Raw genomic sequence first — 20,060 nt, forward strand, 5'->3', positions numbered from 1 at the left:
GTCATGCAGCACCAATAGCTGGACCACAGCATTTTATGCTGAACAAGGAAGGAAAAGATTTTTAATTGCTAACCAGAACACTCTGCAATCAAAGGAGAAACTTCCTATATATCAGCATGCAACAGCACTATGCACTTCCGAATGGATTATACCCTGGTGAAATCAAGGGGATAATGATGAGCTCCTCAGCTAGAAAGGTTTTGTTCCAATAATTTGGTTCAAAATATAGACACTGGTGTTAATAAATTGGGCTGTAGATCCTAGACCACTCACCCAGTCAATATTTTGCACCGGGAGGTCACGTAACATTGTGGGTGCCAAAGAATAAACCAGTTCTTCCTTAATTTTGTTAAAAAAAAAAATAAAAAGAGCAGGGAGATTTTATTAGTTTTCAACCCTGTTAGTATAAATAGAAGTCGAAGCTGTGGAGCTGGGTTATTTTGTGGCTTGTTGCTGTTTGTCACCATGAGGCACATCGAGCAAACCGCTCGGGAGGGGCCGCGCGCCGCTCTCCACGCGCTCGCGTGCCTCCTCCCAGAGCTCGGAGGAACACGTCCAAAATCTGCCTCCTGTCATATGTTCTCCCCATCTCTTGCTGAGGAGAAGCGAGCAGACGCACGCTGTTATTTTGGTGCCGTTTGTTTTTGGAGGGGAGGAAGGGGGGGGAGTGTTTTTCTCCGGGAAAAGTTTCTGTTTGAATTGCGTTCCCGTGAAATCAAGAAGAGTCTCGTTGGCTTCACGCGAGTTCGGATTTGGTTTGTTATGTAGCTCTGGGATAGCTGAATTTTGTTTTATTTCTTTATAGCCTGCCAGTGTTTTCCAGTATCACTGAGGACAAAGAAATTATCATTTTGTCAGTCGTTGCATTGAATCTAAAGCTGTAGAGAAATGAGGTGGTTTTAGTGGGTTTGTGCCTCTTCACCCACACTTTAGCAAAAGTTGGTGTTTTGTGATACACTTTTCTTTTAGCTTTTTAGTAGTCTGAAACCACCTCAAAAATTTATTTTAACCTGTGGCTTTTAGCCAGGATCAGAAATGAACCAGTCAAATGAAACTTGAGCTCATCAAAGGACTAACAAACCTTGGTAAATCTTAGTCTTTAACACTGAAGGGTTACAGTTGAAAGGCTTTCACTCTCTTGCATGAATGTGAAATTATTTTTTTTATGATTTTTCTTTACCAACTAATTAAGTGGTTTTTTTTAAAGCCTCATTTCTCCCTTGGGGATGAGGAGTGCCATAATACGAAGTAACTGCCTGTGGTTTTTACAGTCATGATGATGCATATCTTCTGCTGCTTAATCCTCCTCCTTCTGGCTTTTCTGCTGTCTCACCTGAGAGCAAGAACCTTTTAGGTTGGAAAGACCTTTAAGACCACTGAGTCCAATCATTAACCCAGCACTGCCAAGCCCACCTAGAGGACAAGTCCCCAAGTGCCACATCCACTAATGGCTGGGCTGGAGGATCTCAGAGGTGTTTTCCAACTGTAATGATTCTATGATATTTATCTTTTAAATCCCTCTGAGGGTGGTGACTCCAGCACTTCCTGAGCACCCTGTTCCAGTGCTTGGCAATCCTTTCAGTGAAGAAATGTTTTGTGGTACCCCATGTAAACCTCCCCTGGCACAGCCTGGCTGAGTGGAGAGGCTCAGCAGCATAGCCGGGCGTTGCCGCTTCTGATGTTGCTTCAGGGTCCTGAGCTGTTCATCTCAGAAACATTCTCATTTTTTCACATCAGTCAGACACAACCATCCTCAGGTACTGTGGTCAGTGCCCACTCCTCACTGGTTTCTTGTGCTTTCTCCTGGCAGATGTCAACGAGTGCACCACGGGGAACGGCGGCTGCCAGGAGCGCTGCTGCAACACCATCGGCAGCTACCACTGCAAGTGTCCAGCTGGCCAGAGGCTGGGGGAAGATGGAAAATCCTGTGCAGGTAATGCTTTGTCTCACTGCTATTAAGGAGTCAGCAGACTCAGGAAGGGGAAGGAAATGCTGGCTTTTATGTGGAGCCAGCTGAAGAGCGTGTGCTCAGAGTTGTCGAGAGCGCGGATCTTCTCATGTCTGGATTATGAAGATGTAACTGTAAGAACACTTCAAAGGGTTGGGGTTTTGTTTTATTTTGTTGAAAAAAAATGTTATCACTTAACCTGGATTGGCTGTGCCATGTTCTGATTATGGGATTTCAGTCATCAGCTGAAAAACTTGAAGAAAGTGTATGCGCTTGATAATATTTCATCTGTCTCTTAAGCAAAATGTCTCTTATCAGAAAATACACATACATTTTCATATTTCAATCACAATTCCACAGCTAGAGATTAACTGAATAAAAAAGGATTTAAAACCACATGCTATGTAAACCCATTTGTCTTTTTCCTAAGGGAAATTTAAGTCTAGTTAGTGCATTATAGGGTAAAATTCGTTCTTATGCAAAAACTTAATGTGTTAGAACACAAAATGAAATGTGTGGCTCTGGCAAACAGAGTGGCTGTAAACAAGCCCAGATGATGTGCTGACCTAGAGTCACTGCATTTTGTGCATCATTGGGTGCTGCAGAAGGTCAGGTGTGAGGTACCCAAGGTGTGCTGTACTCCGGGCCAGAGCAGTTCCCTCTTCTGAGCTCTCCCCTAACACAGGTAGCAGGGACGTGCTGCCACATCACCTGGTGTGCTCTGCTGTGGGCCTGGATTGCACCTCCCCTGCATTTCAGTGCTGCAGTAAATGCATCAGAGATGATAGTTTTTTAATCTCAGGGCAGCTTTTCATGAGCTGTATTATCATCTTCTCACAAGAAACTCTGTTCTCTGGCTTTTCCCATTGCACAGGGTCTCACAAATCCCTTTCTTCCAAGATTTCATTTTGCCATTGTCCAACTCCATTTTAAGGTTTGGCTAAAGCAATGTGTTTCTTGTCTATGGTCATATTTATCCCACCTTTATAATTTATTTAACTGCACTCCTTTTTTCACTAAAAGACAATAGAATTATTTTCTATGTCAGCCTGTCAGTTAAAAACCACCTTGACAGTGAAAATAAGCTGTAGATGGTTATGTTATTTTGATTGAAGTATTTTATTTTGGTCCTCCATGTTTTCATTTTGGCCTTTGGAGAGCTCAGCCCAGGAATATCATTTATGATTCACAGATCCCTGCTACTTCACCTCTCTTGCCTCTTTGGGGGGCTGACTGGCTATATGCCCATGGGCCAGTGCACAGGTCTGTGTTTTGATGCCTACTTACTGCTTTCAGTGCATAAAAATTGTCCAAACCCCAAGGTTTTTGAAAGCAGGAGTCCTACTCATCGTAATCCTTAGCATGCATGAGTCATTTTTCCTTTAGACTAGTCTTATTTTAATAATTCAGTCAAATTAGTGTTCCTTCTGCACAATTCAGTTCTGACAATACACTTTGAATTCAAGCATTTGGACACTCTTTAAAAACTCAAACAGAGCTTAAGGTGTTTGATTTTTGTACTGTATTTAATCTGATCAGGATTTGCAGGGGAATATGTTATTAAGTGTTTTGAGGCCATTTCTTTTAAGTCCTCAGGCAAAAACGTAAAACAATGAACTGGAAGTGCTCAAGTCATAAAGCAGAGTGTGGTGGTGTCACTAAATACACCTGAACTTTTGCAGAGGTGGCAATGACAGAATTTGGCTGTACTGACCTGCAAGGAGGCCAGCATCAGCCAACTTCTGGCCATCAGGTGGTACAAGATGAGTAACTCAGTGGTTGGTTACTACATGAGGGGAAAGTGAGCTCTCAAACAAAACTGAGTGCTGCTGGAAGGACTCCTAGGGCGTGCACTGGGGTTTTATTAATGCCTCTGCGCTGCTCAAAGGAGTAATTTTTGCAGGTAGGAGTAAAACAGCTCCTCAGTCAGGTTAACCAGTGGTTTTGGAGGAATCAAGTTTATTGTTGTTCTGGGTTGTTCCATTCTTTCTGCCTTTATGGCATCATTGTGCTTTATGTTACCCCTTAGTCTAAACTCAGGCATTAAATAGATGGGCACCATTGTTCTGCTGCCATTATTTGTCTCGTGGTTGGTTTTATTTCACGGGTGCCTGCAATGATCGATCAGTGTACGGGGTTTTTTATAAGCCGAGGTACAAATAAGGTGCATTGTTAGGAAAGCAGCATGGAAGTAGCACAGATCTTATTCAGCAAGTCATTATTACTGGAAAGATTGATCGTGTTTTTCAGAAACAAAATAGAGCATCCTCCTTCTGACAAAAGGGAAAGATGTTGGGAGAGAACTGATGGTTTTTTTTAAATATTTTTTAGCCATTTGTAGCTGTTTAATGCTAAGGAAGGGAAAGTGGATAAAAATTCACTAACCAACAACTTAGTGAAGTGCACTGCTGTTTTGATCAAGCATTGCTGGGGGTTTGTGAAAAATGTTTTTTGGAGACCCAAAGGTCTCATTTCACAGCTTGAATGAGCTGACAAAGCTCAACATCTCCACCTTCTAGGGTGTCAAAGGTGTGTGCAAGACACAAGACTTCATGAATATGCACAACACAACCACATAAAATATGTGGGATAATCTTAAAATAGTTATTGCATCATCTTTGATTAAACCTTCTCATTCTTGAGTGATTCTGTGTGTGGTTAGACCCACATGGGGAAGGGGACTGGGCAGCACAGACCCGTGCTGTGGGGTCTATCCTCATTCCAAAGGCTGTAGGGATATTTCCTGGCTATTTGTAGGGATCTTTCCTGGCTCTCTGGGGGTTCTTTTGGCAGGATATGTCATTCAGAGTTACGTAGTTTGTAAGGTCTTACTTCACTTTGGTGAGGGATACTCGTATAGAGAGTAAGATGTGGTGAGCTGGAGGCCTGTGCATCTCCATAGAAATGCCAGCCAGAGCAGTGACCTGATTAGCCTTTCAAAGCTAATTATCTCCATGTTATTCTGCAGCTTTCACTCTCCAGCCTTCATGCTCAGAGCTTCAGTTTGCTTCTCTGACAGAGAAATATTTCCTGGCAGCTCCTGGCGCAGGCATTTCAGATTGTGACAGAAAGCTCCTGCTTCCCTCCCGCTCCTCGTGCGCCTGATGGAAATGAATGATGAGACAGGATTTGGCTTTAAATCACTGCACAAATAATGTGACAAATTAATATTTGACATTTACCAGTGTAGGACTGTCAGGCTGATGCTGTGCCCTGTGCATCCGTGTGCTGTTCCTGGGGCAGCCTGGGCAGGTGGGTTTGCTCAGAAAGGAGTGCCCTGGTCTGAGGAAGGCAGAGGGAATGGGTTTGTGCCTTGTTTGTGGAGCAGAGGCAGCACTGTGTCAGGGAGATGGGCTGTGAAATGCAGAGATATCCTCATTTCATGTTTTATTCTGAAGCGAAGCAGTTCTACTTGAGCATCGCGAAATGCAGAAATGGTATTTTCTGAACATAAATACCATTTTAAATGGTATTTTAAATGGTAATTTTAAAGCTCAGTTGTTGGCAGAAGTCCAGATCTGTAAGGGATGCTGAGGCTACAGCTACAAAAGCGTGTTTTCACACATGAATAAGCTGCAGAAGTCAAGTAGAAAAAGGTCGTGACCTTATGTTAACCTTCTTTGGTAAACTGTCATTTCTTATTTATATTATTGTGCTCTCATCTGTCAAGGCAACTGCAGGAACTTAGAGACAAGTGAAGTCCTGTGATTAACTGTTGATGGAAAGGAGCTCCCATTTGGTTGATTGGAGTGATATTGCAATGGCTGTAACCCCATCCCTGGGGGTTTCAGTCAATCCTCGGAGCTCTGGCTGCTTCCCTGACCTTTGCCAGGGGGAATTTGGGAGCAGCTGCCTCCAGAGCCAGAGTGTGACTGTGCCAGGGCCACCACTGGTTACCCCAGAATGGAGGAGTCGCCGGGGTCACCGCTGGAGCCTGCTCCCAGGGCAGGGGGGACTCTCCAAACACTGTTTGTTGCCTTGGAAGAGTTAATGGTGGGCTAAAAGCAATACTGAGGGACATGTCTGAGAGCAAGAAAGTGTTTATTAATAAGGTGACAGCATTTATTAAGTCAATAAGGTCTGAAACAAAACTTACTCTTGTCAAAATTCTGGTTTTGTGGAAGAGAACAAATGCTAATTCTGCATTTGGGCTGCTTTCCCTTGCCCAACAAATCAATGTACAGGTGTCTGCCATGTCCTGTGATAAAAAACTGAGGGACATAATACCATGCACTTGGAGGGAAATGCCAAGGCATTTTTAATTATATTTATCTAATTTTTATTAGAATGGAAGACTAACAGAAATTTTTCTACTGGAAGGATTCAGGATGCTTTTGCATGATCTTAACTCCAACAGTTGCATTTGATTCCACACACATTGTTGGCAGGCCATGACTCTGAGGTACTTATTGCCAGGAACACTTCAGCAGAAGGAGAACAAGGAGAATATATTTTACAAATATCAAAAAGCACCAGTTCTTATTCCAGATGCAGCAAGTGCCAGACCAGCTGAACTCAAATCTTACAGCACTCAAGTGAAGGCACCTAACCCTCTTCATCTTCCTCTATTTCAAGACCTTGTCTTGAGACAAGGAAATAAATCCAGTTGCAGGAATTGTTTCACAATTATCTAATTATCTGTAAATTAATTACTCTGTCCACCTAATATCTGCCTCTTAGAGGGAGGGGAATGGACAGCTCCACCTCATCACCTCACCTGGGTGAACCATCTTGATAACTGAGGCATTTCAGTTATTTTAGTATTGGTATTTTGCAGCAATTTTGAAAAGAAGAGAAAAGGAATAGGCAAAAGAAAAAGGCTTGTGAGAGGAGAGAAGGTAAAACCTAATTGCTGATTTTTCCAAACATGTTTTTAGTGGCTTTCGGGTATCCTGGGACTCCAGCTTGGGTTTTTAGAGCTAAGTCAGATAATTTCAGGTATTTATGTTTCAAAGTATAAAAAGTTCACAGTAATCTGCCAAGGGGGGGTGAAGAGTAAATATTTTCTTCTCCATTAGTTTGTACATCCAGAATGCTGGTAAATGTCTTATATTTGAAGTGAATTCAACAAGAAGCAATATCTGTTTTTATATGTAAGTATTATGATTGCTCCTACCTGTCAAATCATTATTTTTAGTCATGAGTAAAAAGGTTAATAACTGCTTTTGATTTCAGATCCCAGTTGGAAATTAAAAAAAAAAAATAGGGTTCCCGTACTTGTCTTACAGAGGGAACTGAATTAAGTGAGATTAGGGATTAATTGTGCATTATAAACGCTGTTTGGCATTGTGCACTCCAAGAGTGTTTTCAGTGTATTTCAGAGCATATTCAGTGTATTTCTGGACACTGCTGGATTTAGGCAGGAGCACGGTGTGATTTTTGTGCATGGCTGCGGAGGAGCTCCGGGCAGAAACTGCTGGAGATGTTCTACATTTGCAAACTTGATGGGGAATCTAATTTTATTTCCACTCCCGAGTCATTCTTTTGGAATTCTCAATTTCAGGCGTTTCTCTGAGCAGGAGTGATGGCTGGGGGTTGCTCCCCTGACCTCCCTCGTGCTCTCCCATGCTGTGTTGGATCCAGCTGGGATCAATAGCTGCGTGGAGCTGCTGCACTCTCCCAGGCAAATTGTGTCATCTGTCTGCATTTGTCTATTCCTGGTAGTTCTACAGCAAAAAAAGCCCTCCAAATAAGTAGTAAAAATGACAGCATAGCTGTAGTAAGGGTAACACTGACTTCAGCTTATTGGACTTTTTAAATGGATTACCTGAGTGCTGATTCCTGGCAAGCCTGAGCAGGCAGGAGCTCGAGCTGAATTTCTGGGGCTCATTCCAGGCTGGCAGTGGCTTGGGCTGGGCAGTCCCGTGGCTTTCTGTGAGCTCTCCCCAGCAAAAATCACAGCTACACAAACCTTCTCAATCTTATAAAAACACATCGAACACTAGACTCAGCAAATCCCAGCATTTTGTGTCTGTTTCTCTTCAGACACACTGCTCGGGCCAGAGCAGACACTTGCCACCTGGTTCAGAGCATTTCTGCATTGGTCTGGGCTGAGAAGAGCATCTGATGCTCTGATAATTGATTTATTGTTGATTTTGTACTTTTGAATTTTTTATTTTCGAATTTTTTTTTTTTACTTTTTAATTTTTGATTTTTTTTTTTTTTTTAATTTTTATAATTGCCCTGCTTTAGTTTCTCCCCAGTTCCTGCTTGGCTGCTCCTCTCTCGTGCACCGAACAAAGGCGGCTGCGAGCTGAACCCCCCAGATTGTCACATCTGCCATCCCTCGGGGTGCACAGGCTCACAGTTATGACAGCTCCCTCCAAAGTGAGCGCTGCCACTGCAGGCTGGGCTCGTTTATCCTGGATGTGTGTTTTCATCCGCGGGAGCTGAGAACAGGCTGAGTCAGTTTGCAGTCCCTTTTTGAGCAGAAGTTCTATGCGCACCAGTTGGGTCAAGGGTGTCCTTGTCCTAATCCAAGGCTCCAGTGCAATGGTTGAAGGAGTCCTACCCAAAAGCCCTTGACTTTTGGGACCACTTATATTTCAAGGATTCCATGATTATTTCCAGATAATCTCGGTAAATCTCTTTTTCTCCACGGTGCTTGTTTTTTGGTGCCTAGATTTTTGCCTTTGAACGCTTAGTTCAGCTGCTACGTTTTAATAACAGCCTTCTGCATAAACAAGCCATGGAACTGGCAGTTTAATTTTCAGGTTATGTCAGACTACAGGGTTAGTACACTGTTAAAACACTACCTAACACAGGGTTAGGTGTAGTGCAGCTTGTCACCGTGTCACACGTTCCCTGCAGCTCAGCTTGTGCCGCGTTCCAAGGCAGCAGCGTCTCTTAAAAAAGCATGGCTCATACCCCAGGGAAAACTGGCACCTTTTCCCTTTGCATTCCAGTTATCAGATGAATTATTGATCGCTGATCTGAAGGGGAAGGCTTGTTTCTGGGTGTCACAGTAGCAGCACAGGCAGAGCCCCGTCTCCACGGCGTTTCCCATGTGGCGCACGCGGCTCCCCGTGCGCCACAGCTGATTATAGACCCGGCACAGGGATTGCTTCCCCAGCCTTCCAGCTACCTTGACTTCCTCCAGCTCCACCAGCTGGGAGAAAATATGGAGCAGGAACCTCAACTTGCCATTATCCTTGGGAAGGAATGTCCTCCAGGTTGTGGGATGTGCAGGGACAGCGGCTGTCACCCCCTCCATGGTTCCTCCCCGAGTTTTGCACAACAAAGTTGGGCATGGGCAAAAAAAAATGCCCTGGAGAGTTTTCTTTGTCCAAACCACTTGATGTATAAAGCTGTATTGATCAGCTTTTGATAGTGAAAACATCTAAAGTTCAGAAGTATTGCAGTGTTTGCCATATTAGTCAGGTACTCAATGCTTTTAATTAACGGGGGAGCTGTGAATAGCTAGATGGAAAGCCTCATAGAAAAGGCTGTTATTGTCCACATGAAAGATAATATTTGGAAATAATGTGACAAAAAATGATAGACTGGAGTACAAATATGTTTTGAGATATTTCTAGGGCTCTGATTAGTTTATATTATCTAGTTTTTTGCATGTATGACTACATCTGAAAGGCAGGTTATAGAGAATGTTAACATTCCAGTGGGCTGATTGACAATAATTAGTTTATTTTGAAGGAAAGGAAAGAAGCAGGGTATTGTTGGAGCTGACTAATGCGAATTAAAAGCCAGGTAATCTTTTCTGCAATTACAGAGATACAATGATTGCTGTTATCAGAGAAGAAAATCCACTCGTACTTTTAAGAAGCATTGTGTAGGAAGAGCTTTGCAAGCCTGAAATTGAAGCTCTGGTCATGGTCTCCAAAATTACACTTAGTAGTAATTTTATGCAGAAGCAAGACTTCTGAATACTTAAATTATAGCTTGTTTGTAGCAAGGTATTTACCAGCAAATACAGGCATCTTATAAACAGCACATGAGTCATCTTGGTGTTCATTTCGAGCACATCGAAAATGCAAATTGCAGCTGAATTATTCTTGTGTGGAGAGGCAAGGCTTAGAAAAACCTTAAATTTGTACTTTAAATGGAAATTGTGAGCGAAAAAATGTGCACATTTGCCTTTCAGAGGAGGGTATTGTGCAGAGTGGCTACAGATTTTTCTGTAGCTTTGCCTACAGGCTGTGTAAACAAGAACTGACAGCAGGTACAGGGATGGGAAAGAGCACAGCTCCTGAGTGGTGTTTTTGCTCCTCTTTGGGAGCATTTAATACTGTTCCTCACCTGGACACCTCATAGAACTCCTTTTTTTTTTTTTTTCTTTCTTTTTTATTATTGAAATGCCTGTGGATTTTATGAGCCATCTGATACAACCCTAAAAAGCTTTGAAACAATTTGTGATAAAATCTAAAGCAAACAGAAACTCTGTTCAAAGCCCTGGCCCAAAGGAAGCGATCCAGACACGACTGTCAGCGAGATAGCAACTGCTGGGAGAGCTACACTGCGTTATTAAAAGATCAGTAGTTTGATCAACATCATATTGGATTACTCCAACTTCAATTACAGGAGTACCTGAGGGCTTTAGCTGGGATATATTAGAAGAACAACTTGAAGTGAACTTGCTGTTGTTGCACGCCAGCTCTGTGAAAGGCCCACCTGAGAACCCTGTGAACAGCTCCTGTCCCAAGAGGGGCTCAGTGTCAGACAAGGAGTTCAAAAACAACTAGTAATAAAAATGGAGCAATCAAGTGGTTAATTTGATGTGAATTTTAATCTCGGGAAGAGGAAGAAAAAAGGAAGTAAAATAAATTCTTCCCTGCCTGGTGGCATTATTGATACAAAGACAGGGTGAGAGAGAGGCTCAGCCTGGAGATGAGAATTGTCTGGGGAGAGCTCAGAGCCCCTTCCAATGCCTGAAGGGGCTCCAAGAGAGCTGGAGAGGGACTTTGAGCAAAAGCATGGAGTGATAAGAGAGAGAGAAATGGTTTCAAACTGACAGAAGGCAGATTTAGATCAGATAGTGAGAAGAAATTGTTCCCTGTGAGGATTGTGAGGCGCTTGCACAGGTTTCCCAGAGAATTCGTGGAATATCTGAAAGAGTTCAAGGTGCCAGGCTGGACAGGGCTTGTAGCAAGCTGGGCTCGTGGAAGGTGTCCCTGCCCATGGCAGGGGAATTAGAACTGGTTGATCTTCAACCATTCTGTGATTGATGGTTAGGATCCAGCTCTGGGAGTTGGCATGGATAGGTTTGGATGTGTTCATGTCACTTCACTCTTCCTCTAGAACCTCTGCAGAGTCACAGGTGATTTATGTCATAAAGGAAGCAGAGCAGGAAAACCTGTGTACAACGCTGTCCTTTGCTCCCTGGCAGTTTATCTCAGATTGTCCTGGAGCTGGGATGGCTCCTGTGGGGATCAGTGCTTGTGGTGGCACCTGGAGAGGCAGCCCATGAGCTGATAGCTGCAGAGCAGTGCCAGAGCCAGCTGTGACACAGGGACAGGAGCTCGTGCCCTGGTCTCAGCTTCAGAGGGGCACAGGGGGAGCTTGGAGGCTGAATGGTGCCTCTGCCCCCCTGTCACAAACCACATCTGTATTCCAGCCAGCACACGTGCTGCAAGCTGGAAACACAGGATTATGAAGGTGTTTGCATGATTATAATTTTCTTGTGCATGTTTTACCTGCTGTGTGTGGAAAACACATTTCTCTGCATTCTGCCGAGGCACGGAGCTCAGCAAGTGTGCGTTAATACTGCTGCTAGCAAAATCCAGGTGTTCTCATCACATCAGGCATTTCTCTTTTTATTCCAGGACTACTCTTGCAAGCTGCCACGTCCTGCTGAGAGGAGATGCTGATGGCCCAACACATAAACCTCCTTAACACGGCTCAGAGCTGAGTCCACACAAGGAGCTTGGGCTGTATCATGCTGTCACTTATTAAGTGCAGCTCCTTGTAGAGATCCTCTCCTCCTTTGCCACCCTCCCACCTCACAGCAGGGCCCAACTGGGTTGTGCTGAGGAGCTGTATTCAAAAATTGATAGACCCATAACAAATATTCTCTCTGCTGTTCCGCCCCACATCAGAAAATCTTGCAGTAGCTGCTGATACTGGTGATCTCAAAGTCTTTCTGCTGAGCAGAAATCACCTGAAATTTTGATATTTGGCTTTAAAATGTTTCCTTCTAACTTTCCTGTTAGCAGCCAGTACATTAACCTCTTTTCTACTGGAAGCAGTAACATTAATGAAGCTGGGTTTTTTTTGGTTGTTTTTTTTTTTTTAGGAGCCTAAGTTATCCTTTTCTCTGGTTTGTCATTCTTCAGCTTGTACTCCCTTGTTATTTCATGTGGTCATTCACTTATCCTGGCACAGCTCTTCACTGAGAGTTTGTGTCCATCTGTGTGGGTTTCATTTTGATGGGAGTTGGAGTCGTCAAGGGGGTGCAGTTGCCAAAATATCTATTAGTGTAACCCCACTGAGGGGGCTGGTAACCCCATCACTCTTCCTTTTTGGCTTTGCTTTGCTGAGATGCTGTGTGCTACACCAAGATCCCAAAAAAGATCATTCTTTTTTCTGTTTTAAATACTTTGAGTGGAGAAAAACATACAGAACTGCTTATTGAAAAGATGGAAAAATGTATTTCTGCACGGCTGTGTGAAAACATCACAGTGTTGTCTGAGGTCTGGCCGTGAAATTGTCATGTTCCTTGCTTTAATTCTATAGCCTGGTTTTCCTGCAAATTGTCTGGTTTCAATAATTGCTTAAAGTGTGTGTGTGTATATATATATATATATATATATATGTCTCTGTCTGTATATTTAATGAAGAATTCCTTGAAACTCTAATTAGTGCTGCTTGACTCCAAAGCAGTTTACATATCACAGGCTTATACAGCTATCAAACAGATGCTTCTCCTTTTTTTTTTCATTCAGCTGACATTTTCATTTTCTCTGCATATTTTGAGCACTGAGCAGTGATGTGTTTTGACTCCTGAGGCTACAGATGATATCAAAATGAGGATTAGAAATGAAGCTTTACCTGTCAATTAAGTTGTTAAGCTTGTCCTCCACAGTGTCTACACTTTGAAATGGCCTGTTTATTGAATTTGAAATAGTTTTCATTCTTGACTTTGTTTAAATTGAATGGACAGTTCTAATTATAATCTTCAGGGTTTTCATCTGCAGCATATGGTTTGCATTTAGAGCTGTGGATGAGGGGCTCTTGGATGTTTATTGAGCTAAACCACTGTTAAATATCTCGTGAGAGAGTGGCATGTCAGGCATGGGGAGTAAGCAGAAATGAGCAGCACAAATATTGGCTGATTTTCTCTTTTCTCATCACTCTGTGCAGGAGATCTCTGTCCTGGGGGACAGCTGGGAAATGAACTGTGGTGGCAGGGTCCAAGCATTGGGGGCAACAAGTCACCACTTTAAGTGGTTGTCTGGTGCCAGTCTTAGCTTGAGAGGAATATTGAAGGGAGGGGAGGAGGGAATGGAATGGGATGGGATGGAATGGGATGGAATGGAATGGAATGGAATGGAATGGAATGGAATGGAATGGAATGGAATGGAATGGAATGGAATGGAGTGGAATGGAGTGGAATGGAGGCTTTGCCATACCGAGTTCTAATTACCAGGATCTGTGCCAGGTGAATGTTGTTCTTTCCAGTCACCTGTGGCCTCCACTAACAGGGTTCTATGATATCTCATGACAATTTAACTATCTCTTTACTCCCCAGTAAGGCCAGTGACAGACCAGGAAATGAAATCCAGGTCTCAGACCTGATGGGGTGGATGGGGCAGTACTCACAGAAGTCTTCTCCCCAATATCAGGTTGTGGGGCAGCTCCTGCCACTCCTGCTCCATGGATCTGTCAAAAATACCTTCGAGATGCCTCTGTCCTTTTCCCTTGAAAACAGGCATCAGGAGATGCATCTCCTTTCAGATCTGGACACAAATATTTATTACCTAGCACAAGGTCCCATTGATGACTCTGCTGTTCAACGTTTCACAGCATTGTGGTTTCCACCCTTTGGTGTTTCCTGCGTAGAGAGAGAGAGAAACCAGAAGGAGAGAAGTGAAACCTGGCCCAGGCACAGCTGGAAGTCCTTAAAAGCACCTGGGAAAGCACATGAGGTGTAGGACAAGGTACCAGCTACAGGGTAGAAGATGCCTCTCCATGATGGACCAAATCTCCAGGGAGAGCTGGAGGACAGACTGACAGACAAAAAAGCTGTGGTGATCTAATGCCATTATTTAGCTTCCCTTCCCCATTTTCAGGAGCAGGTAAATAATCAGATCATTTGTAAAGCCTCTTTCTTTGCCTGCAGAATGTGTGCTGGTAGAAGCTGCTTTGTCCTTTACCCTGGGTAAAGAAATGTGGTAGAAAACCGGCTGCTCCAACGCGGGCGCTCCTCCGTCGTGAAACCAGTTTGCAGGGGCTAAATTGGGTGAGGAATCGTTAACCTTGCCTTTTAACCAGCTCCTTTTGGCTTGCTGGAGCCATGCCATGAGCCAATCCTGTTGGAGCAGCCTTGCCCGGGACACCTGGCAGTGAGGAACCTGCAGCAGTCGGGGCTGGCTCAGACAAGGGATGCTCGTCTAATCCATGGCAGGGGCCAGCAAAGGGCAGAGCAGATAGCTGAGGAGCAAAAATAAAAGCACTGTCAGTTCCAAATGACCCAGCTGGCTCTGCAGGGGCACATTCATCCATGCTGAAAGCTGTTCCGTGGAGGTGTTTGAACGCCAGGTTCTAGGAAACCACTCAAAGGAGATTGTGGAGTGTTTGTGGTGTTTTGTGGAGCATTAAAAAAAAAAGCCCCCAGACCAGGAGTTTTGCAGTTTAAAACTTCCCAGCCACCCAAAACTGCTTTTCTCAAGCTTTGCTGCTTGGTTTGGTTCAAAGAAAAAAGAAATACATTTTTTATTAATATGAACTGGTTTTGTTTTTTCTTTTTTGTTTTAATTTCAGGCTTTGTTTTGGACCAGACTTCAAACTTGTATTTTCCTTCCTAGAGTCAATACCAATGTAAAACTTCTTTGATTGTGGAAAAGATGGCCAAATATTTTGCTAGCAACAGGAGTTTCAAACCCTGAAAATCATTTTTGTGTTAGTAAAAGGGGAGAGATCCTTTTCAAAACTTCTGCTGCAAGAGCAAATTATGTCATGCTTTGTGAGGAAATTCACACTGGTTTTCAAATTTTGGACATTTCTGAGCTGGAGATTTGAGCAGTTCTGTGATTTAAAGGAAGCTGTGAGTTGAATCTGTTATAAATTTACCTATATATATATATAGGTAAATTTATATATATTTATATAAATTTTTATATATGTATATATATTTACAACAGTAACAGAGGCTTATTTATTTTAAGTTTTACTTTATAGAACAATTTCTGACTTTTGTGATCAGCTTAAGAATGTCTGGGAACCAAGCCTGTTTCCCTTCCTTCCCATGAGTACATAAATTATTTAACTGAAAAACACACTAAATAATGTGTAAAATCCTCCATGTAATTAGTGGGGAAAGACCATATGATATTTTCACTCCATAACTTTTGTGAGGTTTAAACACCCTTTGGAATATAGAAAAGAGAGTAGTAACAGTGTAGTTACAAATAACAGAAGGCAAAGCACTGTCATGCATCTTTGTTGATTTAAAATATCACGTTAAATAGCAAACAATCAGAGTTTTCTTATCAGATGTACGAAATGATCTGCAGCTGAAGAGTCTGGGGGAGCTGGTTGGGGCAAGGGAGGGGTGAGCCAGATTGTTGGAATTTATTTCCAAATCTGTGTTGGAGTTGAACAGTTTATCGACTTGTGATAATTTTAAATAGAGACTCTTAAGGTTTCTTGTGGTACTTTACTTAAGATCCAATCTTCCCTCTTTCTCTGTCACCATCATTCCTGACTGATCCTCACCATATTTTGTGGGGACCAGTGACCCACAGAGCTCCCTGGGTACAGAGGGGTCAAACCCTGATTTTAGTGAATTTTAAGTGATTTTTAAAACCCTGATTTTAGTGATTTTAGTGACTATTTTGTGGGTATCAGTGATCCACGGAGATCCCTGGGTAAAGAGGGGTCAAACCCTGATTTTAGTGAATTTTAAGATAATGCTGCAAAAACTAGACCATGCTTCTTCTTTCTGGTCTGGATTTTTAAAATAAACAATCATTGTAATTATTTTTAATTATAATCTGACTTTAAAACCATCAGCATAAACCATTCTCTGAGTAAATCCAAGCAGGGGTTTGTGTTTCCCTGCTTCTGCTGGTCTCATCCTTTCTGCAGCAGGCTGGGGGATTGTGGTGGCTGGAAAGAGGAAATGCTTGTGTGTCATTCCTTCCTGTTTTATGTAGTATTTCTTAGGAATTTAATAAAAAGGGTGTAGTGAAAGTCATTTAGGCCAGATCCACAGATGCTGTGCTTGGGTCCCTGTGTGCAGGTACCAGCAAGGAATGGGTTCTCACATCAGCCCCCAGCTGGACAGAAACCTTTCCATCCATATGGAAAAACACCATATTCTGGTGTTTGTGGGGTAGGTGATGCTCATAGCTCTTCGGTCTCTGCCTCTCTGTGTTGCTCTCTGCTTGACAAAGTGAAGAGATATTGCTGAAAACTACTTAATAAATAAACAATCTTGAAATCATTTAACCCCTGAGGTTGGAAAAGACCTTCAAGATCAAGTCCAGCAGTCAGCCCAGCACCACCAGTGTGGTCACCATTAAGCATGTCCAGGGATGGTGGCATTTCCATCACTGCCCCAGCAGCCTGTTCCAATGCTTTATGACCCCTTCCAGGACAAAATTGTTCCCAATATCTGCTCTAAATGGTGACCTTGGTCCTGCCCAGTTCTGGTTTCTTTCTCCATCAGTGCCTGGCTGCTAGGAAAAGGAAGTTTTTTGTCTGCTTATCTCTCAGAAAACCCTGACACTGAACAGTTGTCGACCTGCAAATTTCAATAGTCAAAGGAGGGAAAGCCTGTTCATTTGTCACCCTCCAGAAATGCCCCTGGCTGGGGGAAGCTCCATGAGAGGCTAACCTTGCTGTCACCCTGTGTCACATAAAGCTTTTTTTTTTTTTTTTGGCAGTGTCCTCCTCAGTGACAGCACCATCCCTGGCATACCTTTGGCACATCATCTCTCCTCCATCCAGGATTCTCAAAATGGAGGCTTGTTATCCTGTTTTTCTTTCTTTTTGGAGTTCAGTTCTGTATCTTGTTTGCATTTCTTAGTGGTCTTAAAAAGCAAAGCTTTCTGTTAGTAGAGAATTGATTTCTGGCAGGATCTTGCTTTCTTTCTTCCTTTATGAAAACCATGATTGCAGGTTCACTAATTATCTATGTTTATTACTGCTCTCTGTATTTTTGAGGAGCTGATTGATCATAGCTGTTCCTGAGCATTTTAATAATGATATGAAAAATGCTGCTAATGCGACAATCCTGAATTCCAAACAAGCAGTCACACAGCTCTGCACTGAAATAGGTTTTGGGCAGGGCAAATGGACTTTTAATTTGGTTAATCAAGTCAATTAGGGACCAACTTCCTTGATGATTAGCAGGGCCCTCAGTCAGGAGTGTGGAGGATTTCACAACCTGGAACTCCACCTGTGGGATCTGCCCTTGGAAAGGGAAAGGAGCTGGCAGTGAGTTGGGCATTTGTACATCACATCCTCTTCTATTGTGTTTGGAACCTGAGGTGTTGGCGTGCAGGAAGGGTCAGTCCAAGTGCACAGCCCTCAGGAGCATGAGGTGCTAAAAAAAAAAGTGGTTAAAATATTTTAAAATATTTTAAAATATCTTGGGAACACACAGGCTTTGGTTTGTTTGACTGAGTATAAGGTAATTCCTGATGAAAGGTGAACAAACAAGGACACAGGAAGGTGCCTTCAGTGGGGAACCGTGCTGTAAAGCATCTCTGCAATGTTCTGAAGGTGAGAAGGGGAATATCCACACACCACCTCTGCTGTGTTCACCCAGCAGTGTAATCTCCTTGGCAAAACAGCCTGGGGACAGCACACAGCTCTCACTTTCCTTCTTGTCTCCAGGAATTGCTCTCCCTCTGTCTTGTGGGGATGCAGCTGCTTTCATCACAGCCTGGCTTGTGATAAGCAAGCCATAAGTGGCTTGAAATTCAGGTTATTCAGATAAGCATCCTGGGTTGTAGCTATAGAAATTCGAGCAGGAAGGTGTTTCAGTTTGATTTGCGCTGGAGACTAATCCAAATTTAATCACAGATGCAGATACAATCTTCCATAATCCTGTGATGGTCTAGAATTGAAATGGAAGGGCTTCATATTTCAAGAATGCTTTTAAATATTTTTTTATACATCTGCTATTCTAGAATAATTTCATCTTTCTGTAGCCAAGTAGAAAAAATATGTCCACTTGTGTACCTACAAAAGCAGAAGCTGTTCTTTTGCTGCTACATGTGTCCTTTACTAGTACAGCAATTAAAATGTGAAAGTCCAAATAGTTTAGACATTTAAAACTTCCAAATGCAGTTCAGGCATTTAGATCAGTGTCTGCTTTGCAGACTGCTCTACAGACAAAATAATTAGGGAATTTTCCTGCTGTAACTGGGGGCGAAGCTGTTTCCTGGCCTTGAGATGGAGGAGACGTGGAAAGGCGACTGCGCCTTGCATTTCTCTTGATTTTATCTGCTGGATGTGGAGGAATCTTTCAGCATATAATCCTTAAAATATTGATCTTGCAGAGGAAGTCTGGGGCTGGAAGGGATCATCTGTCATCAGCTTTGCTGTTGGTGTGGCGTCGTGGAGCTGCATTTTCAGCTCCTGCTCTCGCCTCCTCTTGCTGCAGGGAGGCTCAGGCTGGGGCTGGGTCTTGCTCATGGGCACAAGTGGTTTAGGAGCTTTTATTTTGCATTGAATTGTGCTGCCTTTCAGCAATATCACTGCTCTGGGATGTGCCAGCACGAGGGAAAAGCTGCTCAGGGAAGAGCTGCTGCTGGGTGCAGAGCTCCCCCATAAACCCAAGCCATTCCTCTAAATCTCCAAATGGAGACTAACAAATATCACTAACTCCCAGCTCATTTTTATTAGCTGGACTGTTTTTTCTCCTTTGTAAGTGCCGATATCCGAACTTAAAACTGTGTTTGGTATATGAGAGAAATTCTCCAGCTGATCGTAGCCTATAAAATTAAAATACTGAAGCTCCCAGTGTTTGAGTTTATTGAGGTATAAATACTGGAATGTGGTGTACTATGTGGTTCAGCTGCTTCCTTGTTCTGTTTTTCTGAGTCTTTTTGCTTATTTTATTTCTCTGACACTCCGTACAAAGGGTTTCCTGGGTCTGATTTCGTCCTGGCATTTTTCAGCAGTCTGGTTCTTAGCGGCATGGAATTAAACAAGGTAAATAACATTTTCTGTTTACTGTTTACATTTTAAAAGGCAAAATTTCTGTTTCAAAAAAGCATATTCCAGATGTCTCCAGGCAGCAGGACATGTATGTAGTATACAGTCTAATAAAACAACAAATACAGCAGAAGGATCAAAAAGTGGTGCATGTTAGCAAATGGTCTGAATTTAAACACCAGTCAACACCAGGACTTCATTTTAGGTGAGGGGAATTCACATGTGAAGTATTAAAATTGAACTTCATAAATGCATTTCCTCAGGAGTGGGATGTTGTGCATTTCCAAGTCTTCTTTAAAGCTTCCTCATTCAGTTAATTGCGATTAGATTTTCTAAAATGGAATAAACATAAAAGCATTAAAAAAATATGTAAACCATGAAAGTTAAATGCAAAACAGATACAACCAGAGCAAAGATATGAAAGCCAGACCCCTTGTTCCTCAAGAGCAATATGGGGGGGAAATTCCTTCACTTCCCCCACAGGAGCAGTTGTGGACTTGCTTCCCATTAGATAATTTCAGAACATGATCTGAAGAGCAATTAAATCAGCAGGAGGCTGCAGTGTTGAAAGCGGGGGGGGGGGGGGGGGTTTCAGAGATGCCTGTTGCAGGAGGGAGGCTTGACTTGGGGAAGAAAATATCTTTGGCATTTGGATAATTTGGGACAAGAATCGCCCCTGGGGGAGATGGTGGGAGGTGGAGCTGCTATCCCTGGGGACTGCTAAGGAAAGGAGAAAAATCTAGGCAAATATCTGCCAGGTGGATTTTTT

The 20,060-nt window shown here is 42.9% G+C and overlaps 1 protein-coding gene across 1 annotated transcript in view; it reads left to right on the forward strand.

Annotated features, from left to right (window-relative positions):
• LOC131087754 (multiple epidermal growth factor-like domains protein 6) overlaps positions 1–20,060 on the forward strand; it is a 192,240-nt gene that overhangs the window by 99,965 nt on the left and 72,215 nt on the right. The window contains exon 5 of the mRNA XM_058031609.1: positions 1,811–1,933. Within this exon, the coding sequence (XP_057887592.1) occupies positions 1,811–1,933 (123 nt within the window). The remainder of the gene's footprint in view (positions 1–1,810; positions 1,934–20,060) is intronic.

The sequence above is a fragment of the Melospiza georgiana genome, chromosome 10, assembly GCF_028018845.1.
Source record: "Melospiza georgiana isolate bMelGeo1 chromosome 10, bMelGeo1.pri, whole genome shotgun sequence".
Taxonomy (NCBI): Eukaryota; Metazoa; Chordata; class Aves; order Passeriformes; family Passerellidae; genus Melospiza; species Melospiza georgiana.